Source organism: Ixodes scapularis, unplaced genomic scaffold, assembly GCF_016920785.2.
Source record: "Ixodes scapularis isolate PalLabHiFi unplaced genomic scaffold, ASM1692078v2 PGA_scaffold2__306_contigs__length_199485367, whole genome shotgun sequence".
Lineage (NCBI taxonomy): Eukaryota > Metazoa > Arthropoda > Arachnida > Ixodida > Ixodidae > Ixodes > Ixodes scapularis.
Genome location: NW_024609857.1, coordinates 25860926 through 25884900, shown reverse-complemented (window position 1 = coordinate 25884900; position 23975 = coordinate 25860926). Strand labels below are relative to the sequence as shown.

At 49.6% G+C, this 23975-nt stretch overlaps 2 protein-coding genes across 4 annotated transcripts in view; both read left to right on the top strand.

Moving 5' to 3' along the window:
• The window catches only part of LOC8039086 (major facilitator superfamily domain-containing protein 6), an 81408-nt gene that overhangs the window by 18432 nt on the left and 39001 nt on the right, over positions 1-23975 (top strand). The window lies entirely within an intron of this gene.
• On the top strand, positions 13080-21147 carry LOC121836713. Its single transcript, XM_042291784.1, has 2 exons — positions 13080-17864; positions 20962-21147. The coding sequence occupies exon 1, from the start codon at positions 13890-13892 to the stop codon at positions 15123-15125; it is 1236 nt and encodes a 411-aa protein (XP_042147718.1). The 5' UTR covers positions 13080-13889; the 3' UTR covers positions 15126-17864; positions 20962-21147.

The following is a 23975-nucleotide window of genomic DNA, read 5'->3' as shown; positions in this document are numbered from 1 at the left end:
CTTTTTTTCATTTCATTTCATTTATTTATTCTTAAGGGCCCGGGTGGGGCATTACATAAGGGGGGGAGTAGACGAGAACTAAAATACACTTTGACACTTGAAAACGACAAAAATAGGAAAAGGAGAGAGTCAAAATAACAATAGTAAAAAACACAAAGTACTGATATGGTTTAGTCGGGAATGGTTAGTGGTTGTGTAAAGAGACTTCCTGGCGAAACCTTATTGGGTCAGTGATGACTACAATGTCGTCGGGAAGGGAGTTCCAGATGGCTATTGCACGAGGGAAAAAGGAAGTGTTGAAGGCAAGCGTTTTGCCTGCAATACGCTTGATGCATTGACTGTGATTAAGGCGTGATGATACTCGGTCTGGAGGAGCAAGAGGGGTGGTATGGGAGTATGGATAGTTATAGTAGAACTTATGCAATAAACATAACTATGATTGCCGCCCCCCCCCCCCCCCCCCCCGCCCCCCATGTAATGCCCGGAAGGATTAACGTAAATAAATAAAATAAATAAATAATAAATAAAAAAAAAAACACGATCCAGCGTTTTTTTTTGTGTGTGCGTTATTGGTTTAGCCGGGGATATAGTGAAGAGCACAAAGACCACAGACGCCGTGACGATGCACTTTTCTCGTTGCTTGATTGGCTCAGTCAAATTCGGCATGCCTCGGCTGTGGTCGGAAATAGTCGGCGAACAGCGCCGCAAGCAGATGGACTCTAACGGCTGTACTCTTTAGAACGGGCGGTAGGTTGCGCCACCTAAAACAAAGAACCAAAAGTACGATTTCGCCCTTCAAAGTCGATTTGCTTCTCCTCTGCAATTTCGTAACCGTCACCGGGTGGTGCAACATGTCACCAAAATAACATTTGAGGGATCGTGCAAAAAATAAAAATAGAAACTAAAAACATCACTTCGGGTTACTTCCCTTCCCCCGGCGAGGGAGTCGCCTATTTTCCCCTGGTCAAACCTTGTCGGCGTTACCCCAGCACAGGGCCCACTGGGAGACAGCTTTGAAACTTGGGGCTGGAGCCGCGCGCGAGAGGGAGTCCTAAGTTTCCTCTGTCCCGCCTGTCCCCAGCTTTGTCCCCAGCCGCCTGTCGCCTAGATAATTTCCACCAGTCTTTCGATCTCCTCTTTGTTATTAAAATGCACTTACCAATCATGATCGTCTGCAAAGTCCCGCGCTTTGGCTAAATCCGTAGCCTCTTTTGGGAGTGCAGGAGCAAGTCGCGTGCACCTCAACGCCCCATGCTCTATTGTCTCGTCTTCCCCTTGGCATGATACGGCACGGCACACCGCGTATTGATTTCCTCATGTTTATGTTTTAGTCCTGAATACTCACGTTCTAGCCTCAGATGGCAACGACAGACCGCACCACCGGACCAGTGTGGCCAGACTGGTGTAGGCAATTTCGCGATGGGGGGGAAGGCAGATATGGGAGTCTGCCTCTGTCACGATCAGTCTGGCACGAGTCACTTTCCATAGACCTCTCTCTTTTTATTCTGCTGTTTCAGACTGAATGGTGTGGGCATTCAAGCTTTCTCATCTCGCTCGTATGTCTTCTCGCCGGTTTCGCGGTCGCTTCATAGCGGGCGCTTGGCGGACGTGCACATTAGAGTTCCTGTATAGGCTCCCTACGGGAGCCAGAGTTGCGCATTTGTTTTCCCCGCGCCGCCACGCCGCTATTCGCCGAGATCCATCACGTGAGGAGCAAAGCATCCGGTGGCGTGCAAGAAAGCCACCTTTACGGTCGCTCCGCCGACGCTTCTCTTGCCCCGGCGTATGTTTCCCTGCTTTCCGCCTCCTTTTCCTCCTCTCCTGTTTTCCATGCGCGGCGGCGCGCGCGGCGCCGCTATTTGCCAAATTTAGTCACGTGAGGAGCAAAGCATCCAGCTCGTGCGGGAAAGCCGGCGCTACGGCCACGCGCCGAGGCTGAATGCGCAACTCTGCTACCGTAGGTAGCTATACAGGAACTCTAGTGCACATTGCGTTATCGTTAATGGATTCTCATGCTCTATAAGCGGCGAACGCGCTGCAGTTCGAGGAAAGTATACGTCTCAAAGCGGCAGACGCGTGCACCTGGTCGTCGCCGCGTGTGAGCGTCGCTCTCGTTGGGAGACAATGCACTCGAGGATGGGTTGGAGGCGAGGTTAAAGCCAGGCGGGGCTACGCCAGTCCATTGGTGATGACGTTTTGGGGGGGAGAGGCCCATGCCTTGTCTTCGTTGGTTTGGTCAGGCGAGCCTGTATGGACGCGTGTAATCGACGTTCGAAGCCCGTCTTGTTCTCGTATACCATCCCGCTGCTTGCAAACTTGAAGCACAAGATAGACCGATCTCAGCAGACACGTTTGGCTACACCACTGTTGCAACCACTAGCGCGGCATTTAGATGGAGGATGTGCTCTCGGCGAGGCGCAGTTTAATTTTTCCGCGAGCAAAAACACGGTTTTCTTTCACTTCAGACACCCGGTACCTCTTACGGCCGCTGCTTTTATTTACATTCAAGTCTTCGTAGAATCACTCGTATAGCATGTTTGAAACATATTGTTTCATGCTGTAAAGGATAAACCCGTCGTTCTCGGTTGAATCGAATTTAAACAGTGTTTATATTCAATCCTTAGGCCGCCTAATATTATCCGTCAAGCTATAGTCGGTTACAACTTAAGAAGGTGGGGCAAGCTCCTCCCACAAGCGTGATGCGTCGGTTTCAAATCCCTCCGCAGTCCAAGGAAGAGTTCACTGGAAACGCTCCTTGTTCCACTTCAATGGATAGATATTGGCTACAGAGTGATGCCAACTTGTCTCCGATCCCACTTTTTAAGAAAGCGACCTTTTTATTCATCGGACGGGGAACCGAGCCCCTGAAATCAGCCTTTGTACCGATAGGAGGGGGAACCCAATCCCCGAAAGTCGTATTTGTTTTCATCGGAAGGGGAAAACTCTAATCTCTCTCTCGTGGCTTCCACAATCCTAAGTCAAAGTTGAAAGATAAAGCAAATATGTACAGAAATGCAAGACCCTCCTCGCGCGTTGGCCGCGACGTCACGGACAAGATGGGACGCTATTGGATGCGGAGGTGGCGGAGGGATATCTGATTCCCTTTGAGGGGCATTAGCCGCTACCTTCTTGACTTGTAACCTACTATTATAGCATTGGCGACTCCAGCGAAACCGACGCCGCGTAGTGGCAACGCCGAGAAGCTCAAGAGAGGAGGTCGTTTCGACTCTGTCGACTGCTACCGCTGCTTGGTTCTCTTAGGCAGCATAGAAACAGACGTCGCTTCCAGTGATTAGTTTTATGCTTCCACCGTGTCATTCCTACGCATTGACTAGAAGAAGGTTTCTCTTGTCGACAAGTCGCTTTGCTTTCATATGTAACACCGATTTCACGCTGCAGTGCAAGAAATTTATGATGGTCCGCGCGCTGAACTACGAAAACGACCTTCTTTCGTCCGCCTTTTCGCCTGACCAGTGCGCACCGTTTTACTGAAAGAGGGCGAGAGAGAAAAGGGGAAAGGGCTACAGGCGCTTTCCCCCTTTCTGGTTGTGTAGAAAGAGTGAAAGTCCCGGATGAGAGGCTTGACCAGTGTTGGGTGTCTGCTGTGCCCCAACTCCCGTTCGCGCTTTCTTTTCTGTTTTGAACTCGCAAACTTAATTAGAGCAACGGGCTTTGATGGCAACAGTCCCCCGGTCATCGGAACACCATTGCTCGGTCATAGGGTGCACGAATAACGACAGAAAGCGTCGAATACTGCCCGAGGACCTATGTAGCTTGCAATGAATGCAGGAAGGCGAGAGCTGCTGCAATGTCTTTAAGCTCCATCACTTTCCACATGACCCCGGTCTTGGCGGCAGTGGATTGCGTTCGTAAACTGAAAATACTGTCCTAAACGTCATCCTCTCGACTGTGCTCGGAACATGTTGTGAATGGAGCGCGCACCGAACGCTATATATACCGCTGATGAACATGTGGTACGCTCGCAAGGTGCGTGCCAGTTTTCTTGTGATAATTGCTGTTTCAGCTTATAAAATTTTGTAACTGAATTTATCTTAATATTGATAATTTGCAGTGGTGACTGACTCGATTTCATCATTTACAACACTTGGTTGAAGGCTTATTTCTGCCGCCGGGTGAGGCTAGAAATTGTTGAAAAGGTAGTTCTATCGGTTTTCCTGAATCGCGATCTCCTGCGCGATACCAGACTGGTAACCAGAGAGCCGGCAAAAGCGCTCCTTGGAGTGCCGCTGGTGGGTTGCTTGGGTTGTTTCCGTTGATAGGGCGCTTTGAAGCGCTGGATAGTCGCTGCAGGGTACGTCTCGTTTGTTGCAGTCTGCGTCTTCAAGCCCAGTGTGCACGTTTCTTTGTTCGAGTCATGGCATCCGCCGGTGCGGCGACGGGGGGAATAGCGGCAGCGAACGTGTCAGTGATAGAAATTGGAGGTTAGTGCTCAAAATATTGCATCAAATAGTAAAATAATTCGTGGCTGCTTTGAGGCTTTTTGCAGTTCAATATAAGCACATCTAGAACGTCTTCGTCGTTCATCCACGAGGAAATATAAGAACACGGACACGCAAGGTAAAAGCAGTGGAGCAAAAAGATCTGTAGCAGCTCCGGGTGTTTACAAAAGTTAATTGAGGTTCCCGTTTCGTGTATCGCTTGTTCAATACTAAAAATGGCTACGTTGAGCCATTTTAGCCTCTCATCCGGGACTTTCACTCTTTCTACACAATCAGAAAGGGGGAAAGCGCCGGTAGCCCTTTCCCCTTTTCTCTCTCGCTCTCAAAATGGCGCTACCCACGATAAAACGGTCTATAGCTCGCTAGAGTCGCGAATAGCTTTAGTATAAACAACACCAAATATAAAATATTTCCAAGCGAGCAGTGTACTGCTATCCTGCTGCGCAGTTGTTTTCACGGGAAGTGTAATCGCCGACACAGTCCCAGCAGCAGCTGTAAAGGGTCAGACACGTGCGCGGCAAAACATCCGGCTTTCGTTTGTTTCACTTTATATGCGAGCAAAGCCGAAGCCACAAGCACGAGCATCTCACCTTGTCCGATGCACCGCGCGCTCGCGTCGTGTTTGGCGGGGACTCTGAAAGCCCAGGGCTCGCTCTTGTAGCTTCTGCTACGCTCGCACTTATGGCATGGTGGATTTCCCTGTGCATCAAGTTTCCTTTGAGCACCGGCCCTCTACGTAAAGGTATGTCACTGTATCCTGGGAAAGTAGCGCCAAGTGGAGCCACTGTATATGGCAGCGTAGCTGCCAGAGTAGCGCCATGCTTTTCCTTGTGCCGCCCCTCACAACGATTGGTCGCACGCGGTAGCATAGCAACGAGCTGAGCTGGCTCGGTTTCCATAGCAACCGACAGAGTCGAACATGGATGGATGGATGGATGATAGCGGCTGTACCCTTTGTAACGGGCAGTAGCTTTCGCCACCTAACCTGAAAAAAAATGCCTTTTTTTTTTTTACTTGAATACTCAATTTCTTTCGCTCTACGCCCCTGCAACTATCGTCGCGCCGGGGGAAATAGCACCCAGGGTGACCTTTGGGAGATCGGGGAAACACAAAACGGTCTTTTACCACTTTTCAATGAACGGAGGTATAGACTAAAAACGTTGCCGCTCGGCGTCGCTAGCAGCGCGGGTACCATGGCAACCTCTCAGGCCCAAAATGGAAATCACTTTGGGCGCTTCTGATGTCGTGCATCTAGATATTTTTGCGTCGTGTCGCTACTCTGGCAGCTACGCTGCAATGTATACACCTTTGCAAGTGGGATCCAGGCTTAACCTCGAACCGCGCGCCAAGCTGAGGCGGACCTACTCTCCAGCCAAGACGTTCGCTGGTTGTCGTACAATGTTGCCAAGCGTCTCTCGCCGAAGCGTACACCACTGAGCGCAGAAAGAAATTTAAAAAAAATAACTATAAAACGTACACGTGTCGTCTTCGACCGCGAAAGAGCACGGACAATTAAATAGAATGGCTAAACCGGTAACAAATCCAAAAATTTCAAAAATATCTAAAGTCTCAAGGCACTCTTCAGAATGCGCCACAAGCCGCATGGCCTTTGCATCAACGATGGCTGCGCTCGCGGCAGCTCTGGCTTCCACAACATGCAGGAACAGAGGCTGCGATCGTTATAAAGTCAGCTCCAACCCTTAAAGGGACCATGAAATGATTTTAAAATCGAGTTTCATCCACCGCACGTCGTAAAAGGTGTGAAAAGAAACACAAAAACACAAAAATAGGGAGCCCAAAAAAATTATTTGCTATAGAACTTTTAAAAGAAAACTGGACTCTTTTGCGCCTTCCTTCCTTCGCCTGTTCACTACGATGCATACGCAGAATCGGTGCACGTCAGCCGAATCCACATCGCCTATTGGGTAAGAGCCTACCTCACCAGCACCGCGATCGTAAACAATAAATAGCCGGCGAATGTTTCCTAAAAGTTTTGTTAAATAATATTCAGATCCACATTTTGTAGCATAATTAGAGATGTGTGGCGAAAATTGCCAAATTTGATAATGCTGAGAGCCAAGCGCCATCTATCGTGTGGTAAACGAAGCAACTACTGCGCGTGCGCAGTAGGGCAGGGCCGCCAGTTACTTGGGTGACGGCGACCGACGAACATTTATTTTCTTTGTTTTCCTTCCTCTCAAAACTCTGACTGACTGAACGTTTATTTTTCTACGTGTTCTTCCCGCGCGTGCCGACTTCAAGCAGCAAGAAAACAGTACTTAAAACAGACCACGACGAACAAGAACGCTGGATTCACCGACTCCGACGAAGCGTATAGGCCTAGCAGGCATTCCGACTCGGCGCTGCGTTGCTTCGTCGCAAGACCGTCTGCCTACGACCGGCTGGCGTGCTAAATGGAATATGCCCGCGCGACCCTTGTGGACCCTTCCCGTATTATAGTTTGATCACTGACCTCAATTCTAGATTAAGAGGTGAGGAGGTCAATCTCTTCCCCTTGTTTTCCGAGGCAGTGTCGACGAACACTCGTCGAAAAGGGACTCTCGTCGATTCTATCTTCTTGTTTTGTGTGATATAGAGCTGAAATAAACGCCGTATGGATTGCCTTCGTAACACGGTATGTACACTTTGTTATTGGTATGCCATTTTTATTCTGACAGACTGCACGTCACTGTCGACCCCGGTCCAACCTTTCTTTGCCGAGTGTCGCGTCAGTATCGAGTTGCAATCGTAAAAGAACGGTCCCGAAGCGCTTACCAACAGCGCGAATACAAGACTTCCATCAAGCGCGCGCGTCCGCTCCGAGTGTAAGCAGGTATTTACGTGGCTCTTGCTGACGCTCGTAGTTCAAACGTATCTTTTTTAACGTCGGCTCGCTCCTGCATCTCCGAGGCCGCGAAAAACGCCATCTACGTCGCTTTGCAAACGACTGACACGGGCCGGCCCTTCTGCCAACAATGACGGGGTGGTGACAAGACTCGCTGCACTTCCCAACAGGCATACCGGCGTATGGGACTAGTCCCATGCTGTCGCTGTAGCGCAACATATCTCATTGAATTTCGCTCAGCTGCGATGCGGCGATGAGAGGCGCCGATTCAGGAAATACGTCGGTGACATCAGCGCAGTAAAACCTACCGGCGCACCCCAACTCGTTGCCGCTAACACTCCCATTCTCCTACTGCCGAGAGAACTTCCGGTTCCGGAAACGGTCTACGTCACGGCTTCTTTTGCGGTCAGTTGGAGAGAATGAAAAAGTCGATATTTCAATAATTTTTTGTGTAAAAGTTAATAAACCGAGACGAAAACGGATGCCTGTTCGACATTCAGTGAACATTGACGGTTTAATGTAAAAGTTATCTGGAAAAAGTAAAAAGGTCATTTCATGGTCCCTTTAAAGATGCCCCGTCCTACAATATGTGATGCTACGATTCTGTGTGGATACCTCCTCCTGCGTTCCGAGACAGTAAGTGTGCCGCTAACGTTAGCCATCGGCGATGCAGCAAACGGCACCATCTTGTCATCGCGCACCCCAATGACGTGCCCTAGAGCCACTAAATGAGCTGCGCTTAGAGCACCGGCACTCCGTTCCCCGACATTGTTGTGGGCGCCGTCATATTGGGGCTTGTGCAGAGCAGACGCAACTGCAGATCGTCATGATTCAAAAGTGCGACTTTCTCAGCATTCGATTCGGTGTTAGGAAGCTCATGTAATATTGCTTTTCTCTGTCGGGGACTGTTTAAACATTTGTGGAGGACGGAAAAGCGTTTCCTGTGATTTCAGATAAAGCTTCAGATAACTGGCAACCATGATTTTAAGCCACAATATGGCCAAGTGTCGTTACTCTGAAGCGTAGCTTATTTAGTGGCACTAACGTGCCCCTGGCGCACCCCAGCATGGCGGAAACGGTACGGGGCGCCAGCATCGCTCAAAATGGCAGCGCACAGGAGTCTTTCTTGCAAACGTGTATACAGTGGCTCTAGCGCCAAGCATGGTCGAAATTTCGGTCCATGGAATGAGTAGTTTATTTTTTGGCTTCATTCTTTGTGAGCCGATCTAGATTCGACGGTGACGGGTAGCTTTATAGAGACGCTTCTTGAATACCGAGATTTTGTTATTCATACACCGACAAAACGAGCGCTCATCTTCGCACCACCACCACACGCGGCGCCGGTCCTTGGCGGGATTGAAAAATAATTTTCCTGTCTTTAGATACGCAAGAACAACAATACCATTATTAGAGATCTGTGCCGATAAGCGTGATTGATAATTGGATTGCATGCGCAGCGCCAGATGACATTAAATCGGCGAGGAAATCTTTCAGTACGATATGATGCTCCATAGCGATCTTGGTGCGACTGGTTCAGAACGACCCTTTCGAAGATTTGAGTGGACCGAAATGGCGATCGCCATGGCAACTGAGACCGATCAGCCGGTCACCTTGCGAGGTTTCGTAGCCTATGTTAGTAATGTAAAACGCTTAATGTTCGCGAGCTTTCTGTGGCGACTGAGACCACCTTGCGAGGTTTCGTAGTATATGTTAGTAAGTGGGTCCCGACATTTCGTTGAACGCCGTTTCATCGAACGCCGTTTCATCGAAGCCGTTTCATCGAACACCGTTTCATCGAACGCCGTTTCATCGAACGCCGTTTCATCAAAGCCGTTTCATCGAACGCCTTTTCATGGAACGCTGTTACAGCCTGCAATATTTTTGCAATTTATTTTGATTTTATTTACAACGTCATCTAATTCTCCCTTTTTTTAAATCAGAGTATGCAGTGACGAGATAAGTTCCATTGTGAACATGTCCTGCTTCGAGAAGAAAGCCTCCATGAAACAATGACCCCTCTCCATGTCACATGAAACAATTAAAAATGAGACAAAAAAAAAAAAAAAAACAGAAAGCACGATGTGCTTTCTGGGAAGCGGGTAGTGTTTTATTGTTTGACAGCGTGTACCTGTAACCTTGGGTTATGTGAGGATCCGAAAGGGTTCTGTCTTCTTGGGTGACAGAGTACACCCAGGGCTTTACTATTGTCTGGTGCGGGTTGGCCTTCCTAAGAAAGCGTCCTGAAGATGATTCATAGGCAAAAGGGTCGGTAATAAAGTTGACAGTGAAGGGGAGGTGGTTCCAGTCCAGGTGTAGCCCCCATGAATCCCGGACAAAAGCTCACCGGACAAAAGCTCACCGGACAGAAGCTCACCGGACAAAAGCTCACCCATTTTTTCATAGACCCGGACAAAAGCTCACCCATATTTTCACAGACCCGGACAAAAGCTCACCACGAGAAAATTTCATGTTGGTCTTAACACGAGTGCGGACAACTTAGGTGCATGCGTGCGACACAAAAAGGCAACGATAAATTAAATCTGACAGGCGCATGACTTGTTGATTTTTTGAAGAAACAAGTTTATTTATTGATTGGTTAGAAGCAAATGCAGTCCCCCCGGGCTTTTGTCAACGCCGTGGCAACGAGCGCCTGATTTTGCTGTAGGCATTCAATCAGCCTCAAGAAGCTCGGATGGGCGTGGCCGACGAGCTTCTGGAACCCGGTACTCTACTTTCGCAGGTGTTGCTCATCCGGTCTTTATCTTGAAGAAAAGTGTCGTACATATTCCACCGTACCGGGGGAACTCCGGACGCCGTCGGCGGAGAGTCAGGCGAAGGGAAGAAATCGCTCTGGGTGCCGCCGCAGATGGAACAGAAGCACAACGGAAGCGGCCGTTGAAATACGTGCAATCAAAATAGTCCAGCAGGTAGCCGATGTCACCGGTAGACTTTTCCTTGGTAGTTTGTTCTTGTGGAACAAGCTGTGGTGGAAGGAACCCGAGCCTATCTAAAATCCTGCACAATTTTTTTTTTTAAATTGGTCATCTTCTTGTACTTTTCCAGAAGGCCGAACTCCCGCTTTTTCCAAGTATTTAAAAAAAATTCGCAACTCAATGGTGGATGAGGTACAAGTTCTCCTAAAAATGGTCCAATGTCCATTGCGTCCGCACTTTATTTGAGCCCGTGTTTCGCCCGGGTAGGAAAAAAAAAAAAGAAATCGAGGTGAGCTTTTGCCCGGGTCTGTCAAAAAAAGGGGTGAGCTTTTGTCCGGGTCTGTCAAAAATTGGGTGAGTTTTTGTCCGGTGAGCTTTTGTCCGGTGAGCTTCTGTCCGGTGAGCTTTTGTCCGGTGAGCTTTTGTCCGGTTACCCCCGAAACTATGTTGGCTGACACTTTGTGCAGCTTTTGACTCTGTAGAGTTTGGAAACTAAAAAAAAACCAAAAGCAGAAACGTTCAATCTGAGCATAAAGCTGATAATCAGAGTATCGTTGTGTTTCATTTGTGCGCTCTCTTAGCAGAGTATCGTTATGTTATAAGCGTGCTGCCCTGGCAGTTAAATCAGGGGTGGAAGCGCTGCGCCAATCCACGTTTTGCGACATATGTGCTGCCACCTCCCGGAAAAAATTGGAAGCTTCCTAGAAAGCTGGGGAGCTGGGTTCGAGGCTTTTCCGGATGATCACACACAGACCCGGCAGGCGTGTTTCTCACGTTACGGCACGCTGGTTTTCTTCCCTCTGTTTGGTTTATTTCGTTCCGCGGCTATCTAAACGGTAGCGATGACCGAAGACGAGAACATCCCGTTCTCGTTTCCTCCGGACGCTTGGGTCGAGAGGCCTCCGTCGTGTGTGAACTTCTCGCAAGACGAAGTGTGGCGGTACATGCAAGCCAAGCCTGACACCCTGCTTCAGGCCCATCGCGGTTGGGCTTTCAAGGAGGAAGGCTACGTACGCAATGTTCGGTGGAACCTGTCGGACGATTCTCGGACGTGCCTTGTCCGATGCGTGTGCCTGCCTTCCATGAAGAAGGCACCGTATACTGTCTCCGCGTGGTTTACGAGGGACACCGGCACCGTCAGAGGCGGCATCTGCAGTTGTGTTGCTGGGTGAGTAATACCCCGTTACGTTTCTGAATAATAATTTATGTCTATGTAGCCCCGCACCACGTGAGAGAGCACGAACGCTTCGATTAAGTGCTCCAGTGCCCGCATAAAACGTGCGCCACAGCACTAAATAACGTTTGTACCGAACGCTTTATTGTGTGATCGATACAACTATTTCCACCCAGATTAGTTACTCGTTTTCGTAAACATCTACACACAGCTTGTAGAAGTCTCCTTGCTTTCACTTCTCGTGCACGCAGTTCGCACGCTAGCGCCCCGTTAGCATAGCAACCTATCTAGTCATAAGAGGTTCATTTTGTATTTTGTCGTTTTCTAGGAAAAGCGGGTGCTGCCAGCATATCATAGCGCTACTTCTCTGTGCAGAGGAGAGCTGCAACACGACCACGGCAACCTCTTGCACCGACGTTCCCTGTTCTTGGATTGTTCCAGCTCAAGGTGTGTATGGAACAAATGCTTCCGTAAAATGTGTTGCACTTGCACATTACGTATGTTTGAGTACTACATCATTAATGGTGTATTATACGAAGATTGTTGCTTTCACTGTCTCATTCAAGATATGCCTTTCTACGTCATAATTTTTAAGTCAACTCTGGCCATTTTTCAGTTAATAGAGAGCCAATTCTGGTTCAGATTGAGGGTCTCTGGTGGCTTCAGAGGCCTACAACTTCTCACATTCAGGTGTTATTTTGTATTTAATAACATGGAAGCCACAAAGAGCTGCGTTGACAAGGTGTTTGTCAGCACATCTTTGAAACCACATGGGACATGAATAATAAAAATGAGGGAAACTGGTACAATTATTAATCAGTAACGCCTCCCCCCCTCTCCTCCCAATCTCCTATTTCTCTTCCATTGCAGCCAAGAAGCCCGCAGCTCCTGCACCGCTTGCAGATATTACGTTCAGCAAGTTCCTGATCAACAAGCCGACTCATCAGAAGAAAAGCCGTTCGTATGACCCTTGTGAAGGAGTGCCTGGCCCGTCGCACGAGGACATCACGAAGTTCTATGGGAGGCTGGCTGAAAGAAGACCAAATCTTCTTTGCCTGAGGTATGTCAACGTCATGCCAGTGAAAGAAGCGAGGCACACAGGAGCGATCCCTCAAATCGACGATGAACAGGATCTGTGGAGCCAGGAGGCCCGGAAGCTTGTACAGCACCACATGCAGACACTGCCACAACTGACTGCCGAAGAGAGGGCTGGCATTGTGACCTCAACGATCGGTCAAGCCTGCAACCAGAGGTGGCACAGTGAGCGACTTGGGAGGATAACGGCATCACAGTTTTCTGCTGTGATTAAGTGCAGAGAGCCTGACTACCTTGTGAAACGGATCATGTATCCTAGCCCAGAAGCAAAGAGTGAGGCACTGCATTATGGAAGGATGAAGGAGCCCGTTGCTGTTGCCGCCTACGTCGCGCTCATGAACTGCAGGGACGACCCAGTACAGGTGTATGAGACCGGGCTACACATACATCCGCGCTACAGCTTCCTCGGAGCGTCGCCCGACAGGATCATCGTCAAGAACGGCGAAGTAGGGCTTCTTGAGGTGAAGTGTCCCATCTCGAAGATTGGGTTAACACCCGAGGAGGCCTGCGGAGACTAGAAGTTCTGCTGCGAGTTGATCGACGGAACCGTGCAACTGAAGCACAAGCACGCGTTCTACTACCAGGTGCAAGGACAAATGATGGTGACTGGGCACAGGTGGTGCGATTTTGTTTTCTGGACGAACAACACCACTGACGCCAATTCGACGCACATTGAGACAATCACCCTAGACGAGGAGTTTGTCAGTAAGGAGCTGCTACCTGGCTTGCTGCATTTTGCCGAGCATGCTCTGTTCCCCGAGGTGATCACTAAACGCATCCAGCGACACAAGGACCTGGCTAGGGGAAAGTATGTCTCCTTCAAGAAGTTTCGTGAGGGAACCTACAGGGTGGAGGACGGTCCTGGCTTAAAGAAAACATTCAGAAAACTGAAGTGAAGTGGAGACTGAATGACCACAAATGCAAAACGGCCCTTGTGTGTGTCGGAATTGTCGTGAGAGCCACAGCACGAAGAGGGCGCCACAAGCCAGACGACAAAGAAGCCAGCGAGAGGACTGAGTGCGAGAGTATGGGTCGGAGAACGCCAACACGACGGACGCACGGAGACTGATGTGCGGGCTCACTGCTCATGTAACCATGTAAGGTATCGTTAACTCGAATTAAACGCTTCGTTTACGCCAACCTCGTCCCGACATGGTGGCAGCGGTGGGATGCTGTGGAAGACAAGTCAACTAGCTACAACAGCAACCGCTCCGGGGAGGCAAGGCACGGGAACGCTCGGAATCCGAAACTTTGCACCGCCACGCTTGGAATCCGAAACTTTGCGTCGCCACGACAAGGTACGTCGGCGGAACGCTCGGAATCCGAAACTTTGCATCGCCACGCCAAGGTACGTCTGCAACGACCACGCCGACCGGTAAGCGATGGCCACTGGGCAACAAGCTGCGCAACAACCAACGTCGCTCAACGTCGCTGAGTTGCCAGAAAAGTTGGATTTTCGACGTCCCGATGATTGGAAGCGTTGGTTCACCCGATGGGAGAGATACCGGGTCATTTCTGGGTTGAAAAAACAAGACGGGGAAACCCAAGTGAACACGTTAGTTTACGCTATGGGACGCGAAGCAGAAGATGTCCTGGCGTCGCTGAAACTGACTGATGCCCAGAAACACGACTACGATGCAGTGACAACCGCCTTCGGCAGACACTTTGTCCCTCGGACGAATGTCATCTACGAACGTTTAAAGTTCAACAGGCGTGTGCAGGAAGCGCACAAAACGGTCGACGCCTTTGTGACAGATCTCTACAAGCTGGCAGAGGTATGTGCATACGGCGACTTAAAAGAAGAGCTAATTAGAGACCGACTCGTCGTGGGACTCGTCGACGTCAAGCTGATTGAGCAGCTTCAGCTCAACCCTGAACTAACGTTGGAGACGGCGATCTCCAAGGCTCGAAATTCGGAAACTGTGAAGCAGCAACTCAAGGAACTGCGACCACAAGCACAGCCGAACGCGATCGTAGACGAGCTTCACTTCTCCGCGCAGCGGGCCAAAGAGAAGAAGCAGCTACCAGTCCGCAACAAAGAACAGAACCAAGCTTGCAGATGGTGTGGTTCCACGCGCCCACACTTGCGTGCCAAGTGTCCTGCTGCCGACAAGACATGCAATGGGTGTGGAAAAAAAGGACACTTCGTGTCAGTGTGCCTGTCCACAAAGAAGAAAACTCAAGACAGCCAGAGTCAGCGCCACGCCGCACTCGAAGAGGTTTACCTGGGTAAAGTAACAAGTCAACTCGGATCAGAACACTGGCGGATCACAGCTTGCGTCAACGGCTCGCCCGTAGAGTTCAAGGTGGACACGGGAGCTGACGTCACGGCCATCCCGTCCAGGGTCTACAACAAGTCACTCATGGGACCACTCAGCAGACCTACGAAGGCACTCCTGGGGCCCGGCCGAGCCAAGATTCCCACCGTGGGACAGTTCAAGGCGACCCTGAGGTGGAATGGACGATCGTGCCAGGAGCAGGTGTTCGTAGTGGACAACCTTCACGACGCGCTTCTTGGCCATCCAGCAATCAAGTCTCTGCAAGTCCTGTGCAGCCTGTCTGTAGTCGAGGGATCCGAGGTAGACGAAGACGACACACACAGCAGACATCTTCAGTGACTACCCCAAGCTGACTGCGGGTCTCGGACTACTAAACACCGAGTACAAGGTAGCTCTGCTCCCCAACGCCAAACCGTATGCGGTAACGTACCCGAGGCGCGTCCCTCTTCCAAGTGTCAAGCAGGAGCTGGAGCGGATGGCGAGCCTCGGAGTCATCGCAAAGGTAGACCACGCAACTGAGTGGTGTGCACCGATGGTTGTGGCCAGAAAGAAAAACGGAGAACTACGCATCTGTGTCAATTACAGTGGCCTGAACAGCTGCATCCTGAGGGAATGAGTCTTAATGCCAACTGTCGACGAATGCCTTGGAAAACTGGCTGGAGCAACCTGGTTCAGCAAACTCGACGCCAGAGCGGGCTACTGGCAAGCCCCACTGGCAGCAGAATCACGGGAGTATACAACCTTCTTGACGCCATGTGGTAGATTTCAGTTCCTCCGACTACCATTCGGTATCTCCACTGCACCCGAGTTCTTCCAGCGTGAGATGCTAACAGTACTCGAAGGTCTCGAAGGTCAAGCTTGCCTTCAAGACGACATCATCGTGTTTGGAAGAACGAGAGAAGAACGTGACTCACACTTGCATCAGGTACTCAAGCGCCTGCAAGATGCGGGCATAACTCTCAACAAGGACAAATGCGTTCTTCGCAAACAGTCTGCAGAATTCCTCGGACATGTCGTCTCGGCCAACGGGGTCAGTGCGGATCCAGTAAAGATCAAGGCTCTCGCTCAACTGACACCGCCAGGAGATGTATCGGAGGTCAGGTCGTTCCTGGGTATGGCAAACCACCTGGCTAAATTTCTCCCTGGACTCTCTCAACTCACGAAACCGCTTTGCGATTTGCTTCACCATGACGCTGATTGGTGCTGGGGAGAGCCTCAACAAAAAAGTTTCGACTCCGTCAAAGAAGCACTGACGACCACACCGGTACACTACGATCCTCGAAGTCATCTCACAGTCTCAGCGGATGCATCCTTGTACGGCCTTGGGGCTGTCCTCCTTCAGGAGATGTCCGGAATGCGACTCCCTGTTGCCTACGCATCACAGTCACTCACAGAAACTGAACAACGCTACGCCCAGATAGAAAAGGAGACGCTGGGAATCGCATGGGCATGCGAGCATTTCCGCCAGTACTTGCTCGATCTGCAATTCCACATAGAGACCGACCATAAGCCGCTCATGCCTCTGTTGTCATCAAAGCGCATAGACGAGCCGAGTCCATGATTGCAGCGTCTGCGAATGAGACTGCTGGAATTTGACTACACAATCTCCCATATTCCCGCAAGGAGATCCATACAGCTGACGTACTCTCACGGAAGCCGCAAGCAACAACGGACAGCAGCAGTCCAAGAAGTCTCGAAGTAGCTTTGACAGAATACGAGCTACTCAGCGTAGAACTCCTACCGGCCTCCACCAACATGCTGGAGAGGATCAAAGAAGAACAAAAGCGAGATCCAACTATCGTGACTGTTGGGAACTATTGTTCAACGACGTGGCCCAAGGGCGTGTCACTGCCACTAGCAGTACAGAAATATGCCAGTGTGTCCCAAGAGCTCACGGTAGTTGAAGAACTTCTCCTCAAGGGAAGTCGCATCGTCATCCCGCCAAGCATGCAGGACGAGGTGCTGGAAAGCCTGCACACGGGTCATCAGGGCGTAGGTCGTTGCAGAGCTCGGGCCAATCAATCAGTTTGGTGGCCTGGCATCAGCAGGAGTGTTGAAGACTGTTTCAAGATGTCCAGTGTGTCAGACACACCGAAAGCCTGGCGCAGAGCCCCTACTACACACTCCACTCCCGAATCACCCATGGGAAGTTGTAGGCGCGGACCTCTTTAACGAAAGTGGCGAGAACTACCTTGTAGTGGTAGATTATTTCTCGAGGTTCTTTGAACTTGAGAAATTAAGAAAGACAACAACCCAAGACATCACACGGGAACTGAGCTAGATGTTTGCCCATTTTGGAGCACCCCCATCATTCGATCAGACAATGGGCCCCAATTCGCTTCTGCCGAATTCGAAAGGTTTGCGAAGGAGTGGGGATCACGCCATGTAACAAGTAGCCCATATTATCCTCAGAGCAATGGGGCGGTGGAAAGGACCATACAGACGGCAAAGCAGCTGCTTTAAAAGTCGCCGAACATCCACAAGGCGCTGCTTGCTCATCGGGATACCCCTGCAACTGAAGGATACTCCCCTGCGGAACTCATGATGGGAAGAAAGATACGGACAAATGTTCCAGCTGTGTCCAAAGCGTTCCAGCCTCGGTGGAACAACGAGCCCTTTCGGAAAAAGGATCGTGCATACAAAGCAAAGCTGAGTGCACATTACGATGCCCGTCGTAGGGTCAAAGAACGAGACCATATACCTCCACATACAGCTGTGCAAATTCTGTCAGGAGCAGCCACAAGTGGGACAGTGCTGCAATCAACGCAGTCTCCTAGGTCATATGCGGTGAACACAGCCAATGGCATCACTCATTGCACGAGCAGACATCTGCAACCTTGGCAGCCTGGAATAACCGTCACGAGAGGTGGACGAAAATCAAGACCTCCAAGCCGCCTCAACCTGTAGGTGCTGGGAGTCTTCAAAGAAAGGGGGGTGTCGTGAGAGCCACAGCACGAAGAGGGTGCCACAAGCCAGACGACAAAGAAGCCAGCGAGAGGGCTGAGTGCGAGAGTCTGGGTCGGAGAACGCCAACACGACGGGCGCACGGAGACTTGACGTGCGGGCTCATGTAACCAGGTAACGTATCGTTAACTCGAATTAAACGCTTTGTTTACGCCAACCTCGTCCCGACAGGAATCTGCCATGTCTTGATGAATACGCAATGAAAGAAAACCAGGTCTCGAAGCTAGCGCTCGTATTTTATTGAAATCAACAGCCCCTAATGTGCTGGCAAACAGGTATACAAGGTTAGTTGGAACAGGCTATCAAACATATTTACATTTCTTTCAACTGTTTATACAACAAAAAATCGCACGTGCCTGCTCAAAGCCAAGGTGTCCAAGTCTAGGAAACTTCCAACTCTGGTCATCAGTAACCTATTCCAACAAAGCACACATCTCCAGATAACTTCAGGCTTACATATAATCAACAATCACGTGTTAATGAGAAATATATTTGCAACAATGAGAGACCTGTAATAGTGAGCAAAATTTCGGAGAGGATAAAGCTGTTTGAGGTATGCCACGCGAGTCGGCTACTTCTACCAAGCACACAGATGCAAAGCGGTGAAGCTTTATGTGTGCGCAGAGCAGTGGTAGGAAGCTTGATGTGGCCAGACTGTCCGTTTATATTTAATTGGTTTGTATTTCGCCTCAGATATTTCTTTTTCTTTAATACAAGGGTCGGCCTACATTCAGAAATTATGTATGTTCTAGTAAATATGATTGCTAAAATCGGGAAAGTGCCACAAACAATAGGTCTAACGTGGTTGGACAGAGTGATGAAGTTATAATGTAAGCAGCCAATTGATTGCCTCATAACATGATTAAAAAAAGATAAATACATCATACCGGATGGGCCTGGTGCAAAGTTGTGAAAAACTCGAAGTACGGTAGTCGTAGATTAATGTTTAGAGAGTGGTCGGACTGGCTTTGCCGTGGTGACACTGGTCCACATCATAGAGGAACAATTTAGTGATTGCACAATGACTACTAACACAGGGTCTTTCAAGGAATGCTGAACCAAAATTCGGATTTCACAAAATAAGGCCGCAGAAGTGTTCACAGGACGCTACGAACGCCAAAACATGACTCGTACAGCAATATCTCGAACCGATGGCCGTGTTTTTGGACAAAAAGGGCAGGACTGAGCAAAGAATGCGACGTAGCCATTCTCTGGGAACGGTTGAGAACAAGAGAAAACGGACGTCCTTCTCTGCTCCTCGGTTCGGTTTACCTCCTCGAGGGGGCAAAGGGGAGGGGGAATGAGGATCTGAACATGACAGGCCTTGCCTGCCTTCGTCGTTCAATCGCTCCCTTCTTTCCTAAAAATACGGCCATCCGTTCGAAATATTGCGGTACGAGTGATGTTATGGGGGTTTGTAATGTCCCGCCTATTGCACCTGGCTTGTTTTACGAGATCCAAAATCTTGTTTCGCATCCATTTAACATGCATCATTCAGCGTGCATGCTAAATAAGTCGTGCAAGTGATTTGTTTTTTCGCAAAATTTTTCATTGCCTTAAAGTATTTACACAGGGAAGTTTACATGTTTTGACTGTGACAATAGTCATCCCTAGTCAGTGGCTCCCGGAAATTGCTTAAGAAACAACAAACTTGAAAGACCTGGTTAGCAATGCCGATCATTGTGATGGGGAACGGACGATCCAAAATGTGAAACTGTTTTACCCTCCCAATCACACGCTCAACAATTACTCTGGCACTAGCCACCCGGCGGGAGTGCGCAACGTCCTCCTCTGGCATTTGCGGCTCTTGCGGCTTTCTGAAAGCAGGGATGTGCACCTGAACCCCTGCTGGTATGTTATTAAGCTTGAAACCCTTATCCACCATAATGGCGTCACCTGACTCCAATAGCCCTAACAACCCACTCTCCTCTACAATCAGCCTGTCTGAAACTGACCCTCCCCATAACTTGGAAACATATGAAACGTAGCCATCAGCGGTACAGCCAATGACCGCCTTATAAGTATTAAAATGCTTATAAGGTGAAAAAGTATGCCTCTGGGCAGCCAGGGAAGAGGGCCTCTGGATGCGCACCTCCGTTCCGTCGAGAACTATTCTTGTGTTTACGAAGTAGCGAAAGGCATGAGGCAGATACATCTGAATTTCGTGCAGAGATGGAAGCCGTGTCAGTGTACTCAACTCTCGCTGCAGGAAGTTTATCCAGGTTGTAAACAGCCTGCTCACCGTCGCTTCATGTACTCCAAAATTGCGGGCCATTTCCCTGCCAGCCATTCCCGTTCTCAGCCTAGTAAGTACCATGAAGAATTCCTCAATGAGCTCCAACTCCCGGGGGCGGCCTTTCATCCCGCTACTCTTTCGACCGCTCGACCAGTATTGCATCTGGGATGCCCGAGGTGCAAAAAAATCGTATGCTGTTTCAAATACAGCAAACTCGGGCAGCCCAGTGTAATAAATGCACTGCTTGGGGTCATGTCTGATGAAGTCAACCGATAGCCGCCGTGTCTCGTGGTGCTGTAGCTCCACTTGGAGGCGCATGTTGTCAGCTTCCAAACTCAAGATCCGCTGCTGCATCTGTGCAATCTTGAGTCTGCACCCGTCATGCGACCCAGACATCACGGACTGACCAAGATTGTCCTCGTGCTCGATCTCTGTAAAATAGAAGTATGCATAAATGAATTCATAATTATACAGTTTTTGTCTCTATTTCTTATGCTGAATAATTATATATGTGCTATTCCTGGAGATTTCTGAAATAAGCCCCTTGCACTCAAGCACAGAGGAATTTTGGCTCCAATTACTGGCCATTTTCTGCTTGCCAGCAATATTTTATTATACCCATCCAAATGTCGGAACGATAAATGCATGTAGATAAATAAAATAGTGAAGTAGTAGATTAAATAAAACTTGCGCACCATTTTGCTCAGCTTTACTCTAACTGCTTATGATGAAAGTTCTGAAAAGGTTGTCTACCTTGCGTAACAGCCCATTTGTATGCTGTTTAGACACCATAAAGCAGGTTCCTTCGTTCAAAACTACAAACCATGCAGGTATGTATATTAGCAGTTATGCCGAATGATTTAGCGACATGAACTGTGACAGCTGCCTGCTGCACAAGTAACAGCAAGCATGAGCACCTTCGATGGTTTGCTGGACACATGGAGTGCTTGTCTGGGCTCCATGCCCATTGTCCAGGAGGGGCGGACAATGTTCCGGGATGCTGGTCTCTCCTGTAAGGGGACCAACGACCAGGGATGCTCTTGCTTGTGCCACAAGTTGGATTGCTGCTCTGGAAGGCCCAGCTGCTGCTGCTGTCGAAGGCCCGGCTGTAGCTGAAGGTCGAGCCGCAGCTACGCAAGGTCTGGTTGCAGCCGCGGAAGGTCCGGCAGCAGCCGCAGAAGGTCTAGCTGCAGCTGCGGAAGGTCTGGCTGCAGCCGCAGAAGGTCTGACTGCAGCTGCAGACGGTCTAGCTGCAGCTGCGGAAGGTCTGGCTGCAGACGTGGAATGTATGGCTGCAGGCGCGGAATGTATGGCTGCAGGCGCGGAATGTCTGGCTGCAGACGCGGAATGTCCGGCAGCAGCCGCAGAAGGTCTAGCTGCAGCTGCGGAAGGTCTGGCTGCAGCTGCGGAAGGTCTGGCTGCAGCCGCAGAAGGTCTGGCTGCAGCCGCAGAAGGTCGTGCTGCAGACGCGGAAGGTCTGGCTGCAGCCGCAGAAGGTCTGGCTGCAGCTGCGGAAGGTCCGGCTGCAGCTGGGGAAGGTCTGGCTGCAGCTGTGGAAAGTCCGGCTGCAGCTGTGGAAGGTCTGGCTGCAGCTGCGGAAGGTCGGGCTGCAGCTGGAGAAGAACCGGCTGCTGGCTGAGGTGCCCCATGTTGAGTGCTTGCAGGAACTGGAGCGGTTATTTGGGCCACAATCCTTTTTTTGACAGCAGCTGCAGGGTCACAATCGCAACACACAATATTGGTGCTGCATAACCAATGCATACTATTATTGAAACCTGCAAAATGTAAATCTCGGGGTAGTAGATGCCAATCAAACGTAGGGCATCTGGCACGTCTCAGCGTTGGACAAGAATAATTTCCACTACTTGGAAATCTTATGACGTGCACTAAAAATCTCCACCTAGCTATGACCATTTATAAATCTGACGACTCTACACAGTGTCATAATTTTTCCTCTCTAATCATAACGCTTAGACATCACGCAATGAAAAGAGGGAAGGCAGTGGCAAACTGGGGACCTATGTTGGACTTTCGAGAAACTAGAAACAGAAGTGACGTACCGGCAGGAGGAGCGTAACCAAGCAACGGCGCGCACCGCGAAACCGCCCTCTTTGACGCCGTGACGACATTGCAAGATTGGCGTCTGTCACTCACTTGAGCGGCGTCAAGAGCCAACCACCGAAGAGCGGAAGTAGCTACGCTGTCCCCCTGCCGTACCTACGCTTTCCCGGCGGTACCTATCTGGAATCTAGTCCCTACGCAAGCGTCCGTTTCTCCGGCAACCGGAAAGGCAGTTTCTGCTTTTAGACAAGTGATGGCAGCCAATCCCTTGCGGCGGCGACCTTCACATCGGCTCTATTTAAAGAAACTTGTCAAACTAAAAAAATACACGTGCTCTATTGAAATAAACAACTGATTTTTTAGCGGTTCCAGGAAATATTAGATAGAGTAAACTCGCATGAAAGGCTAGAACAACATGCGGGACGCGGATGAGCGCCTAGTTCAAATTTCTGGCGCTGATGACTGCTCAAGAAACAGGAGGATGTGGCCTCTCTGGTACGCGGCTCAACTAAGCTGAGCCCGGCGCTGTCCAGAGACGACAAAGTTCGTCTCTGGAACGAGCTAACCTCCCGGCTCAGCTTCCTCGGGCCTCCAAGGAAGCCTCCAAGGAAGGAGCCGGAAGGTTGGAAACGCTACTGGGCCATGCGGGTGTCGAAGGCGCGGGCGGGGGCTGCGGAGATGGCGAAACAGGCGAGGTGATTTGCGTAGTTTACTCATAGTGTGGACCAAGCTATTGAATTACTTCCTTTACCCGCAAGCAAACAGGGGGCGGAGGCGCCCGGGTGCGCTCGCTGGCGTCATCATACTCACGTATTTTGGCGCTGGTGGGCGAGGACTCGGCCCTGGGCGCTCCCGGGTTTTCTTTATTTGAAACCAAGAGGTCTGCACTCTAGCCACAACTTACCACCCGCCTGAAACTGGCCTCCGGGTTTGCCATTTTTCTTTTATCGAAATAAAGTGGAGATTTGGGCCAGTTCGTTCATTGCAAACAGAAAAACCGCCGAAAAAAACAGGGACGCAGCCGAAGGGAAACAGGACAAGGTGCACTCTCAGCTGAAGTTAAATTTTCAATAAACTTCAGTTAAGAGTGCATTTTGTCCTGTTTCCTTCGTCTGTGTCCCTGTGTTTTTCGTTTGTTTGTTATCTTATATCATTGTTGATCTCAACATGCCTCTACTATGGAATCTGTCATGCTTCCATGTGTGACAAAACGCACACGAAATGGCAGTGTGCTGAATTAAGTGAAGTGTAGTGTGAAATAATGTCTGTGATATACCCTGGATAATGACAAAGAATTTATACGGTGTTTAATAGTCCACGCTCAATTTTATAGAAAGTATTCCAACCTGTGCTTTCAAACATGTTTATTTTTCATGTTACGGCATTGTTGTAAAAAAAAGAAAGCACTTTCAAAGACACTGCTTGCTGTCTTCTTTATACATTCAAACTGACACAAATCCAATATGCGATTATCGAGTAATACACCTGGCCCTGTGATAACCATAATAGATTGTAAAATGGAACAGGACAATGGAAGTGTAGAGAAAATGAATCGATGTCCAAACCCGATACAAACAATATATTGCAGTAAAAGAAGCAAAACGGGTCTCACCAGTAGCCTCATTGAGTTATCCGTTTCCTGCAAGGGCGAGCCAGATGCCCTGTTGGCTAGCTACATAACCCACAAAACATTGTTATTGTTCCAGGCATTTTATGCACCCTGCATGCAAATTAAAAAAAGCTCTATCAACATCACCGTGATGCACCGAATAGCATTTCGGAGGTGGTACTACATGTCCGTAAAGGTAACACGGTGGTTGTGCGACGAACTGCGCAAGGCATTGAAGTTGACACTGTGGAGCTTATGGACGGCCTTGACTGTGGAGCAACACGTGAGGCACATACTGCCACGTGAGGCACATACTGCC

Coding starts and splice junctions, on each gene's coding strand:
- LOC121836713 (XM_042291784.1), top strand. CDS start 13,890: ATGGCCACTGGGCAACAAGCTGCGCAACAACCAACGTCGCTCAACGTC.